Here is a 13239-nt window from a genome sequence, read left to right as displayed (position 1 = left end):
TTCATTTTACCCTGTCATGTATCTTTTTTTGCTCTTTCTTCACTCAATTGTATCTATATCATAGAAAAAAAAAGAGATCGATACTCTTTTTTTTTTAAAAAACTAATTATTTAGAAATTGAACATGTTATATATATATATATTATCATTTTACAATAAATACTCATTTGTAGCAACCACCAGAGATGTATTCGCCTAATTTATTGAGGTGGTAGGACGTGAGAAAATCAGCGCCGCCAAAATTCATGCCACGGTTCGTAATGGTTCCTGGGGCCACTAAATGCACAGGTCCTTTATTAGCATGATTCACATATATCTAAAACAAGCCAATTGCATTTATATTTTGCATCCGTATTGCTCGCAAAGTGTGCAGTGTGGTCAAGTGAGAAACCAAGTGATTCCAACCTTCTCGAAATAATGCAATTGGCATGTATCTTTAATCTTGAAAGCTGTCCAAGCACTATTTGTTCAAATTCACCAACGACAACATTTACTCGACTATGTGTGTGATTTTTTAATATTTACAATCGTAATACTCTTTTAATGTATTGATATTTTTATTTCAAAGTGAATCCATGCTCTTGTCAGCAGATAGTTTGTGTTTACTAGCAATACAAGTCAATCATTAGGCTGTCAAATGAATGGATCAGATCTCCATAGATCTTACCTGCTTCATAGCATCCTTCTTGCCCTTACGCTCGAGAATAGCGACACGGCTCTTGTCCAATTTCAGGTTAGTGACAACAACTTTGGAGGGAGAGATACCAATGGGAGCAGTGGCACCATTGACCTTCTCACGAGAGACACGGTCAATGTGGATCACCCACTTTTTACGGTACACTTGGACAATTTTGCCTTCACGGCCCTTGTAAGTACCACGAACAACCATAACTTCATCGTCCTTGCGAACAGGAATGGAACGACACTAATTATGATATATAAAGAATAAGTGGACATGTTGTAGTTTCGAATAGTAGGATTTTACGTTATGCTTCTCACGGAGCTCCTTGGACAAAGGGGCACTCATGATCTTGCGACGAACATCAGATGTGGCGGAGAAATGAGCCTTTCTGCTCTTACGGCGAGATGAACTGACGTCTATGCAATGTTAATGATCCATCCATCCATTTGTTAGAATGCCATCATTTGATCCATTACCAGCACTGAACTTCATGGTTGATATGGGTGTGTACTGAAAGAGGGATCGAATGCTCACACCATGCTGTTACTACAGTCATTCCATCTCGGGATTTGGGAGCATAAAAACTAGCATTTCAAGACACACACACACACACAGACACACACAACATCTCTCACGTATCTTCCGGACCGGATGATGTGATTCCATGTAATTCATTTGATGTAACTGTAACCTGAATTGGCGCGCGTTTGAAAATGATCAAGGCGCGTTGGACCCATTTCTCTCCTTCTCTTCTTTTCTTTATTTAAAAAACAATATAAATTATGTCTCTTGTCAATATCTTGAATATTCAAGTTTTGGATAACCCCACCAACTTTACAAACCCTTTGCAGTTTGAAATTACCTTTGAATGCAATGCACCTCTCAAAGACGGTAAGTTGAATCATAGCATATAACGTTGATTTGAGGGCATTTGACTCATGGATGAATAATGCGCAAAAAAAAAAAAAAAAAAGACATTGAATGGAGAATGATTTACGTTGGATCTGCAGAAAGCTCAGAATACGACCAAGTACTTGATTCTATCATGGTTGGACCTGTTCCTGTTGGCGTCAACAAGTTTATTTTTGCTGTAAGTCATGTTTGATTGCACTATGTGGAGGTAAATGTGCACTAAGCACTCGATGATAGGCTGATGCGCCCAAGGTTGAACTGCTGCCCAAAGCCGATTTATTAGAAGTTACAGTTGTGTTATTGAGTTGTCTCTACAACGACAAAGAGTTTGTCCGCGTCGGTTACTATGTCAATAACGAATATACTGACGAGCAATTGCGTGAAAACCCTCCCGAGCAAGTGCTTATTGATCAACTACAAAGAAACATCTTGGCAGACAAACCCAAGGTGACTCGATACATGATTGACTGGACTAATCCTGAAAATACTGTTCCTCAACAGCCCGAACAACAACAATCAGCTACAGAGCAAGACATGATGGTTCAATAAGATCTACACACACATAACAATAAAATACAAATAATCAATGTACAATACTAAAAAAGAGATATGCCTATTTATTCAATGCAAGTGTAAACGGGTCCTGATTTAGTGAGTTCATCACAGACAGTGTCCAAGAACTGGTATCGGCGCAGATATCTCGCCGTGTGCTCAATAACTGTAGGCTTGGTGTGGTAGCTTTGCTCGTCTTCTTCTTGCTCAGAATCAGACAGATCGTCGCATGAAATACCAATCGCGCCTCGTCTTGCTTTGATTCGACTGTCTGTCAATTTGATGGCTGCAAGCTGTTCTCCAAGTTCAGTCAATGTGTCTTCTTTATGCACAATTTCTCGTTCAATATCACGGATGGCACGATGAAGTGTATACATGGAAAGTGAGCTATACCCCGTTGTCAGTCTCTGTTCATGCGTATCATCAGAGTCCCACTTACCCAGCATTGTGCGCATTTCTGATCCTGTTTCGCTTCTTGTTTTCTTCTGTTTTGAACTCCAAATCGTTGAGGACATTGCCACATGCTTTTGATTTGCTCTGCAATTCGATAAATGTTTTCTTTGTCTCTACATCCAATTCTCGGCTGTCCAGGATATCAACCACCTTGGAGTCAAAGTCCTTACCCAAGAGGTATTTGATGTCTTCCTTCTTGTCCATTGCTAATCCATGTTATGAGTGCCCTAGTATGAACACAACATGCATTGAGGCTATACTTACATTTTTTGCAGTTTTGAATCAAGGCATGTACTTGCTGTTTTATTTGTTGAAGTGCGGCCCCTTGGTTCTTGATATCGGCATTGAGTTCATTAGCAATGTTGCCAAGCTCTTGAGCATCACTGAGATTCCATGACACCTCTTTGACTTGCAAGTTGGACACAGACTTGGCTTCCAAAGGCATTGTACAAGCCTTGACAGCAAGTGTCAGCTTGCTATGATACTCCTTCAACTAGAGAATGTCAAGACGATCGATCAGTACACCATATCAAAGTACTTGTTATCATCTTACCCGTTCAATCTCTTCTGTCACTTTGATGTAGAGCTCCTCGTATTCCTTGGCCATTCCTTCTTCTTCTGTAGGCTTCAATTTCTCGGCTGGTGGCTTACTAGTTGTGATTTCAGCTGGCGTCTGCGGTTGGGATGCGGTTGTTGTAGCAGGAGCCGAGATAGCTGTAAGTTTGGATGGTACGACGGGAGTGATTACTGCTGGCTTGGATGTGATAGTAACTGCGGGAGCTGAAGTAGTAATGGTTGCAGAGGCAGATGGTGTACTAGTAGTTGACGCGGTAGTGGTCGTTTTTGTAGAAGCAGGTGCTCCAAATGATGTGGATGTGCCAAAAGTAGGCGGTGTTGCTGCTGGAGACTTGGCACCAGACACAGTGTTTTTTGCTAATGAACCAAAGCCGCCAGATCCAAGACTCGATGTTGATCCAAATGCACTTGTAGCAGGCGCTTTTATAGTCGATGTTGAGCCAAACAAAGATGGTGGTGTGGCTGCTGCAATCATAGTAGCTGTGTTGGCAGAGGGTGTTGCAGCTGCTGGAGCAGCACTCTTACTGAATAAAGAGGAGGGTATAGTAGTGGATGGAGATTTTGCGCCTGGAACAGTGTTTTTGGCAAGTGAACTAAAGCCACCACTTCCTAGTGTGCTTGTGGAGCCAAAAGCAGATGCTGTGGTGGGAGCGGCAGCAGCAGGTTTAGATGCCTCTGTCTTCTTCTCATCGCTTGTACTTAAGGAACCAAATGAGAGAGATGCTACATCAGGCTCTGTCTTTGATAAGGTAGTAGTAGAAGCTGCGTCTTTTGGAGCGGCAGTAGCTGGTGTGGGTGTCTGAGCAGGTGCACCAAAAGCACTGGTTGTGGAGGCAGAGAATGGGGAGGCAGTGCTCTTGACAGAACCAAAGGTTGAAGAGGAACCAAAGGGTGATGAGGAACCAAAGGGTGAAGTGGTAGCTTGGTTAGCAGCTGCTGCACCCAAACTGGAAGTGGATCCAAATGATGAAGTGATCGACTTGTTTGCAGAAGCCCCGAAGCTTGATGTAGAACCAAAAGCAGGCGTCTCATTCTTGCTTGCAGCCCCAAAGCTAGTGGTTGATCCAAACAAGGGCTTGCCGGTATCCTTACTTGGAGTGGAAGCAGCAGGAGCAGTAGAGGCAGAACCAAAACCACTGGAAGAGCCAAACGCAGGTGAAGCAGAGATTTTGGGTGCAGATCCTAGATTTGAAAAAGATGGAATGCTTCCTCCTGTAGCAGATCCAAATCCACCGAATCCTCCAAATCCGCCACCCGTGCTAGAAGATGTTACAGCAGGCGTTGCGTTCTTACCAGACAAGAGATCTGCGAATGCATTGTTGGAGGTAGAAGCAGCGCCAAATGCAGAGAAACCAGAAGGAGCTGGTGCGGTGGCAGCTGGAGCTGGTGCCACAGCAGGCGCTGTTGTGGTTGATTCACTCTTAAAGGACTCGCCTCTTCGAGCCAGCTCGCTGTTGTAACAGTGGAAGGAGCCAATCTCGCCATCATCATTGAGATAGTAGAATACAGGCATGGGCTCTACACCAACATCCTTCTCACTGGGATCAAAAGCAGGCAACTTTTCATCTGCAGTCAAGTCCAAAGCCAAACCCACAGGGAAAGTGTCTATGGATGTCGTTGGGGATAAGGGTAAATTAGCCATGCCATTCTCAGGCAGCTGCCATGTAGCCCATTCACCATGCTCATCATGACCTACAACTGAAACCTCACTGGTAGCTGCATTGGCAATGATGATGAGATGCTGGATCTCCTTTCCAAGCCCACGAATTGTCTCCATATAGAAGTGATTGCCACGTCCTTCTGTTGTGAAAATAGGTGTGATCTCAGCAAGACGAGTGTAGACGGGATCCGTGCCAGTGGCAGGCTTTCTGTTGATGATGTATCCATCGTTGATATAGTCGTCTTCATTGCTGTTGCGTTTGCGGGCGTACAAGGCAAGGAAGATGTGGTTTTCGATCCACAAGACATCGCACACTAGACAGCAATACTTGTGTCAGCAACCTGTTGCACTTGAGATATCCATGAGCTTACCATATCTATTTTCTACTTCATCGCCGTGGCCAGCACTCATCGCTTCTGGTATGGGCAAACTGTCCTTCACTGCGCCCTTGATGTCGAAATGTTGGAGCCCACCATCGCTTTTACCGCAGACAATTTGCTTTCCCTTGAATGACCAACAGATGGCTGTAACATTGTCCAAAGGAAAAGTGCATTCTATATTTCCAGTGGTGAAATCAATCAAAGCGCAATGCTGGTTTGTGTATAACACTGCTGCTATGTTGCCGTATGCTTCAGGGTTGGGTCGTACATCAACCACATCGCTGCCCAATTCAAAGGTATTGACAGGCTTCACATTCCCTTTCTATAAAGGCAGATCAGTATACGAAGGCGTTGTGCTTTCCATCTGGCGACATATACCTGACTTTGGATGTCGTCTGTGCTGTAGACAGACAAACTGCCGCCATCACAGGCAATCAAGATGTGTTTCTCGTCTGCTGAAAACCTGATTTGTCTGATGGCATTTGTAAGAGACACTGATACTCTGTCGTCGTCGGGAAGCTGCTTTATCTCGCCCTTGTTTGCGCTGTAAAAAGTAGTACGAAGCGCCTTTGTCAAGCCGAAAATGAAACCTACTCAATGTACATAAATCTACTGTTTGCTTTGTCAAGCATGTCTAACAATTTACCATGCTTTGTAGCGGCAACAAAGTGACCAAACTTGTTTGAACAAGCCAGCAAGGACACGGTGGCTGGATAGTTTGCTGTATCAAAGGGTTCTTGTTGAATGGACACTTTGGCATCGGGAACGAGGCCTGAAAACTTGAAAAACTAGAGCAGAGGGCTCAGAAACACAACATTCAAAGGGGACATCACTCTCTTTACCTCAACGTCAGTGGGGTCAATTATCTCATCAGCGTCAAAGGAGCTCATTTTTTGTGTAATTGCTGCTGCGAATGCACACGCGAGATGTAGTAGAAAGAAGTGATAGATAGAGTTGTCAGCATTTCATTTTCATTTTATACATTTCAATCAAAAAATTATTATCGCGTCACGGACGTCCACCTTTTGATCCCTCTGCATAACTGAAGTAATGCTTGTACTTCTACGTATTTATAAACAGGTTTGATACCGACCATCTTGAAAATTCTTATGGACCGCCCACTGACTTCATACTTATGGCGCTTGAGCGCAATATTAGATGCGTTGATTCGTATAAGACAGAATGCTATGCATTTACGCTTGTCTCTTTCAATAACGACGCACTTATCTATTGTTTAAGATGGTTATATACAGTATACATATATGGAGATGTTGTCTTGCCAATATCAGGTAGCTATTAAACATTAAGAACCGGACAAGGCTCAAAAAATCTTCGTTCGCATTTACAAGCATGCTCATGAGATCCTAATGAAGAAGAAGAACGACAAGCCTGAAATTTTAATAGCGAGGATGCTCACATTCGACTCTGCACTCAGAATCTGCCAACTGTTACAGTCGACGAAAAAAGATTGGCCCAATAAAAAAAAAAAAAATTGGCTAGTTTGAAATGAAAATGGGTCAGCCAATGAAAATGGGTCATAATTTGAAAATGGGTCACTAAGACGAAAATAGGTATAATCCTTTAGAATGCTTTATCCAATTCTCGCAATCTTCTCTGCTGATGTGAAGTGATGCGTTGCGAATACGATCAGAGATTTTTTCATTCTGCCTGACAGAAGAAGGATCGTTATTTACAACAGTCTTCAGCTTGGACCAAAACTCTTCGATCGGATTTAAAAAAAGGAGAATAAGGTGGCAAAAAGAGAAGTTTATAACCACGTTGCCCAACCCAATCTTCAATAAGTGCAGCCTTGTGAATGGATGCATTGTCAAGAACTAGATATTTGTAGCTCATGTTAGCCGCATCCAGTGTCGTGAGGACTTGCTCTATGTATTCAAGGAAGTCACTGCTGGTAGTACCCTTCCTCTTGGGGGCCTGAGATTTCTCACCAGTTCGAGTTCGTTTTCCACTCCTAGCACTAAGTACAACTTCTTTTCTGGATAATGTGATTAAACCACTCTTACAAATAGCACCCAAGATGCTGACATTTGCTCCCTTCGTTTGAACATCAATTTTGCAAGGTGTTCCAGCCTCAGACCATCCATATGAGCGATGCATACTCCTGTTAAAGCCAGCTTCATCCAAGAATACACATTCATTCATAAAGTCTATGTTCTGGCTAACCCAGTATGCTACCGCATCTCGTCTTTTGGCAACAGTTTCATCCGTGTTTCTGCCATAATATCTAGGAATGATACGCTTGTAGGTTAGGCGACACTTCTTCTTCATGTGATTCTCCACTGATCTGGGGGTGATCTGTATATCTCTAAATTCTTTTGACAGGTGGCCTGTAACAGCTTCAACTGTCAATGTTGGCTCATTAGCCAGCAGCTCAAATATAAATACAGTATGTTCGTCTTTGAGTATTGTGGGTCGTCCCTTTCCTTCTTTGATTGCGATAGAATCAGGGAATCCTTTTTCAGCTATTTCGCTTGTCATTTGATTCCACTGCTTGAGTTTACGAGCAGCTGTTGACTTGGAGAGCCCTACCTTTCTACTCGCTTCACTGATAGACATATTCTCAAACTCTTGCAACAAATTGATCAAATTGACTACCTTTGCTTCGTTCTTGGTAATGTATGATCCCCTTTCCTTCTTCACTACATCAAGGGAGGGCTCCTTGGAGTGAGGTTTGGTCTTCCTCTTAGCTTCTTTTTGTGCTGCATTTACTGCTGCAGTCTCTTCCCAGTCCATATATGATTGTATCATCACAGGTACTGTCTCACTGTCAAAATTGTATTCTTCGTTCATGTTAAGCAATATGAAAAAATCCAAGAAGAGAAAAAGAAGAGAGAATTTGGCCAATCCTCATTACATTTCTGTATTGGTGACCCATTTTCAAAACAATGATCCATTTTCGTCTTAGTGACCCATTTTCATTTCAAACTGACCAATTATTTTTTTTATTGGGCCAACCTTTTTTCGTCGACTGTACACAGCCTATTTCACCACCTTCATCAATTTCACAACCGATTTCACAGCCTATTTCACCACTTTCACAGCCTATTTCACCAATTTCACCAATTTCACAACCGATTTCACAGCCTATTTCACCAATTTCACCAATTTCACAACCGATTTCACAGCCTATTTCACCACCTTCATCAATTTCACAACCGATTTCACAGCCTATTTCACCAATTTCACCAATTTCACAACCAATTTCACAGCCTATTTCACCACTTTCACAGCCTATTTCACCAATTTCACCAATTTCACAACCAATTTCACAGCCTATTTCACCAATTTCACCAATTTCACAACCGATTTCACAGCCTATTTCACCACCTTCATCAATTTCACAACCGATTTCACAGCCTATTTCACCAATTTCACCAATTTCACAACCAATTTCACAGCCTATTTCACCAATTTCACCAATTTCACAACCGATTTCACAGCCTATTTCACCAATTTCACCAATTTCACAACCAATTTCACAGCCTATTTCACCACTTTCACCAATTTCACAACCGATTTCACAGCCTATTCTTGGTCGAAAGAAATTTCTCGCAAGAATTTCTTGAGACCGTCAGAACAAAATAGGAAATGTTATTATGCTAATCCAGAGAGAAGTATTCATGAGCATCAAAGAACTGGTCAAGAGAATCCAAAAGAACCGTTGATGTGAAGTCCACCTGAGCCATCTGATTACGTTGGTAATGGTTTTCGAAGGTTGAGGAGGAAGTCCAATTACCGAGAGTTACGATGTCGTCTCTAGAGACCCCAAGATCTAACGCTCGCTGAGGATGCTAGTGAACGGATGGAAACATTAGGTTCAGAAGTGCAGAGTGCAATAAAGTCACGATGTAGCCATGAGGAAATGGTTGAAGACGATAGGGGCTGTTGGATGAGATGAGACTTTACAAAGAGTTGTGAACCAGGAGGACGAGAAGCCAAACCAGGATGAGCACGAAGAGCCTTGAAACACTGAACTGGGCATAGTTCTATGTCGGACGCATGAGGATGGATCGTAAAGGGCTTGATGATGCGTCGTTTGCGACGAGTCTCTTTAGGCGCCACGACTTGTAAAGTAAGACAGCCAGTATCCGTGATAGAGCAGGAGTGATACGGGATACGAGCTAGGTCAGAGGGTCGGAGGAAGGCCGCCATAGCAAGCAGAAAGACTAACTTCTGTTGTAATAACTTGATAGAAATAGTTGTTCGAGAAACAATAGAACGGGCATAGGTCAGCGCGGGGGAGATGTCGATTGTGGGTCGGTGTATAGGGACGGGAGGTGCTTGTTTCATCATAGTATCTATGTAAGAGTTAATCAGTTCACTCTCACGTATACCTTTTGGTTCATCATGAAGATGAGCTACGGCAGCCCGTACAGTTTTCAGTGTAGCGACCTGTAAGTTGTAGCGGCTGCGAATATCCGAGAGGAAGTTAACAAGTTCTACGGGTGTAAACGAGGTGAAGGAAACTCCATTCTTGATGGCCCATTCTAGGAAACGAAGCTGGTTCTTGCGATAGCTTAAGTTAGTCCCAGTGGGAGCTAACTTTGCTGCCAACAAGTCCTCAACCGCTTGTGCATTGAGATTTTTCTTTAGTAATTGCTGCCTGATAGTTGCCACACGGAGAGCATCCAATTCTGTTGTAGTAATGGGTGGGGAGTCCTGGGTGATGTTGTCTGCACCGCTTGTGGTGGCAACATCCAAGGCGGGGAAAGAGCCAATCGTTGTAGGAGGGGGAACCACAGAGCACTGGGCCAGTACGGAACCACCAGAGTCACCAAGGAAAGTCGTTCTTGCCTGATCTTGTTCAATACCCGTGTGATGAGATTCCAAGGAGGATTTACGAAGGGATTCCGGAAGTTGGTCCATGTTATCGATAACGCATCCGTATATAGAGCGTCTGGATCCGGCATCCATGACACGCACTTTGGTAGCAACTTCGTAGTCCTGTCCGCGAATAGATCGATGGAAAAAGGTCCCCAAGCTTGCTGTATCTGTTGAAATATCTGCGGCTTGATCATCCATTGATTCTTGAAATACTGGCGCCGAGACTCGAAGTCCGCGATCCTGTTGTGTATGCCCTGGATGTGTTGCGCCTGAATCATTATGCGATTGCGGAGACACCATATCCATACCTGTGTTGCTAATTCCATCAGCGGAAGAGAACGAGTTCCGCCTTGCTTGTTGATGTAGGATAAGCTGGTTGTGTTGTCTGTCCGGATTAGCACTGTTGAATTCGGCGGCAGATGGAAAGTTCTGAGGGCTATGAATGCAGCTTGTAGTTCCCTCCAGTTGATCGATTGGGCTGCCTCTTCCGCTGTCCAGTAACCATGGGCCCGCTGAGTCTTCCATGAGCAACCCCATCCAGTATCGCTGGCGTCCACGAACATTGTCTGATTGGGCGTTGATGGGAGCATTGACCGACCGTTCCACTTGCGGATGTTGACATACCACCATTGAAGTTCTTCCAGACTTGCTTGATCCAACGGGCGAGGACGATCCCAATCCACGTCTGATTTCACTGACTGATTCTTGTAGAATAAGAGGTGACGGGTGTACAGACGAGCAGGGAATATCGCAAATGTTGCCGCTTGTATCCTCATTGTCAGGCTGTGAATAACCCTGGGAGACTGCCGATGCGGCTTGTCGAGTACCTGCTTGATTGAACGACGAATGTCCCTCAGTTTGGTTGCAGGGAGTCGGGCTGTCATGGACTTGGTATTCAATACAAAGCCGAGGTGTTCCAATTGTTGAGTAGGAGTGAGAACCGATTTCTGGAAGTTGATTAACCATCCTAGATCCTGCAATAAAGAGACCACCTGTCGAGCCTGTTCCATCGCTAGTTGCTTGGAGTCCGCCATTAAGAGCCAGTCGTCTAAGTACGCCGAGATCCTGATTCCGCGCGAGCGTAAGTGCTCTAATATGGGCCTGCAAACTTTGGTGAAGACAAAAGGACTAGAAGCCAAACCAAAGGCGGTTGTACAATACTGGTAAACCTGGTCCTTCCATTTCAGACGTAAGTAGCGCCTGGAGTCCTGATGAAGTCCTACATGAAGGAAGGCATCGGATAAGTCGATGGAGACGAGATAGTCGTTGCGTTTGATCATCAGAGATACTTCTCTGATAGTTTCCATCTTGAAATGAGGTGCGTCTAAATACTGATTGAGGTTCTTCAAATTGAAGACAGGGCGGACGCCACCGCTCTTCTTGGGAATTACAAACATTGAGCTGTAAAACCCTGGGACCTGTTGTACCTGATGAGGAGGCACCTTCTCGATTGCTGACTTGTCCAAGAGGTCTTGAATGGCCTGGTCGATAAGAGTAGCTTGGTCTGCGGAAAAGGGGGTAATAGATGTTGGTATTGTTGTGGTTGGAGGTGTTGTATGGAAGGGAATATGATAGTCGTGTTGAACTGTGTTGATAACAAAGGAATTGTTGGTGATATTTGTCCATTGTTGAGAATGTTTGCTGAGCCGACCACCTACTGGATCGGTTGTTATGTTGTTGATTTGAATTGGTAAAGATGTTACCGTTGTTGTTGTGGATGTTGATGTTGCGGTTGACGTTGGTGCTGTTGGATTTACTGACGAAAAGGGTTGGAGTTTTTCTTGTGGGCGTTTTGTTGAAAATTGTTGTTGTTGCTGTTGGCCTTGTTGTTGTACTGGCTGGTGAAGTTTTGCTGTTGTTGTTGTTGTTGTTGCTGAAACCACCCTGCTGCGAGGGTGGACCTGATCGAAAAAACGAAGGATCCGATCCGTTGGAGGGAGAGCTAGAGATGGGTGTGTTGCGATTATAACGACGTTGCCTGCGATTAGCTGTGGCTTCACGGGTTGCCTTTCGGGCAGCTGTCTGTTGGACAAGTGTTTGTTGGAATTCATCCAAAGGAAGGGTGTAATTCACTTCTGCATCATTCTCCAGGCGGAATGAAGGGTTAATGACCCGCAGAGCCAGATTGTTGCGCTGTTGAGTCATTGTCGAACAAACATGGAGTAGGAGACGGCGAATATCTCGCAACATGGTGCTATAACGTTCTAGGTTGGGATTACCTGTTTCATGAGTGAACATCTCATGAATTAGAATGTCCAAAGGGCGAAAGGTGGCAGATAAAAGATATTGGAGACTCTTGAGAGACTGGTCCTCATACTTCTGCCCACGATTCATGATTTTGGCAGCGGTAGGAATCGTCGCTGGAGCTCGATAGTCTAAATGAGCCATAGGGGGATAAGACTCAATGATAGCCTTGCGTTCAGAATCAGGCAAAGGCTTAGAATGATGAAGGGGAGTATCCAATTCCATTAGGTCCGTAAGGGCATCGGAGGGAGACCATTCGTAATGGGGCCTAGTACCAAACGAATGGAGAGGTGGGATAGCAGTACTTTCCTCTGACTGCATAGGAGTAGGCATGGCAGTGTCTTCCGCTGACTGCACAGGATTAGGCATGGAGGCCGCTTGAAGCTGGGCTTGAAGTGTAGCAAATTGCTGTTGTAAAGCCAGAAGTTGTTCTTCAATGGTAGACATTAGTATAGGTTGAGAATGTGATAATATAAGCCGGTAATGACCGAGCGAAAAAGAAGATTGATAGTATAAATATTTTCTTTATTGTCTTTATATATCTTTGAATTCGCTCAAAAATAAAACTTCAAGAAGATTCTAGCATAATAACATTTCCTATTTTGTTCTGACGGTCTCAAGAAATTCTTGCGAGAAATTTCTTTCGACCTAGAATATGGCTATTTTGGCCAAAAACCTCATTTCATATTTTACCAAATTGCTCAATAACTTCAGTCAAAACATCTATTTTATTTGAAACCACTGGAAGCGCCATGAAAAGTACCCCAAAAATGTATTAGGAAGCGTAGGGTGATCATCACAATCTATATAGTCGAACATCATAAAATAAATTAAAGAAGTCGAAAAAAGACAAAATCTGTCCAATCTTGAACGGAAAAAAATACTGAGCTTTGAATTGATTTTGGCGGGCGTCGCTGCTGCTGGCTGACCCAAATG

At 43.7% G+C, this 13239-nt stretch overlaps 6 protein-coding genes across 6 annotated transcripts; 2 read left to right on the top strand and 4 right to left on the bottom strand.

Annotated features, from left to right (window-relative positions):
- Window positions 1-601: 601 nt before the first annotated feature.
- Window positions 602-1173, bottom strand: VPS36 (Vacuolar protein-sorting-associated protein 36; the record flags this gene model as incomplete). The annotated part of the gene is made up of 4 exons (XM_064821782.1): window positions 602-604; window positions 667-924; window positions 985-1097; window positions 1158-1173. 4 exons carry the CDS (start codon window positions 1171-1173, stop codon window positions 602-604), a joined length of 390 nt encoding a protein of 129 aa, XP_064681468.1.
- Window positions 1174-1463: 290 nt separating this feature from the next.
- On the top strand, window positions 1464-2142 carry ATC70_002406 (uncharacterized protein; the record flags this gene model as incomplete). The annotated part of the gene is made up of 3 exons (XM_064821781.1): window positions 1464-1572; window positions 1656-1771; window positions 1831-2142. 3 exons carry the CDS (start codon window positions 1464-1466, stop codon window positions 2140-2142), a joined length of 537 nt encoding a protein of 178 aa, XP_064681467.1.
- A 68-nt stretch (window positions 2143-2210) lies between these two features.
- Window positions 2211-6104, bottom strand: ATC70_002405 (uncharacterized protein; the record flags this gene model as incomplete). The annotated part of the gene is made up of 8 exons (XM_064821780.1): window positions 2211-2532; window positions 2585-2804; window positions 2863-3091; window positions 3152-5148; window positions 5206-5536; window positions 5593-5804; window positions 5861-6002; window positions 6057-6104. The coding sequence occupies 8 exons, from the start codon at window positions 6102-6104 to the stop codon at window positions 2211-2213; spliced, it is 3501 nt and encodes a 1166-aa protein (XP_064681466.1).
- Window positions 6105-6900: 796 nt separating this feature from the next.
- On the bottom strand, window positions 6901-8025 carry ATC70_002404 (uncharacterized protein; the record flags this gene model as incomplete). The annotated part of the gene is made up of 1 exon (XM_064821779.1): window positions 6901-8025. The coding sequence occupies one exon, from the start codon at window positions 8023-8025 to the stop codon at window positions 6901-6903; it is 1125 nt and encodes a 374-aa protein (XP_064681465.1).
- A 95-nt stretch (window positions 8026-8120) lies between these two features.
- SSK2 (Suppressor of Sensor Kinase (SLN1)) lies at window positions 8121-8905 on the top strand (the record flags this gene model as incomplete). The annotated part of the gene is made up of 2 exons (XM_064821778.1): window positions 8121-8139; window positions 8214-8905. 2 exons carry the CDS (start codon window positions 8121-8123, stop codon window positions 8903-8905), a joined length of 711 nt encoding a protein of 236 aa, XP_064681464.1.
- Window positions 8906-8991: 86 nt separating this feature from the next.
- On the bottom strand, window positions 8992-12750 carry ATC70_002402 (uncharacterized protein; the record flags this gene model as incomplete). The annotated part of the gene is made up of 3 exons (XM_064821777.1): window positions 8992-10842; window positions 10887-11644; window positions 11718-12750. 3 exons carry the CDS (start codon window positions 12748-12750, stop codon window positions 8992-8994), a joined length of 3642 nt encoding a protein of 1213 aa, XP_064681463.1.
- Window positions 12751-13239: the final 489 nt, after the last annotated feature.

This window comes from Mucor velutinosus (assembly GCF_035048745.1).
Source record: "Mucor velutinosus strain NIH1002 chromosome Unknown tig00000093, whole genome shotgun sequence".
NCBI classification, from domain to species: Eukaryota; Fungi; Mucoromycota; class Mucoromycetes; order Mucorales; family Mucoraceae; genus Mucor; species Mucor velutinosus.
Note: the sequence above shows the minus strand (reverse complement) of the source record. Positions and strands in the feature narration are given on the sequence as shown.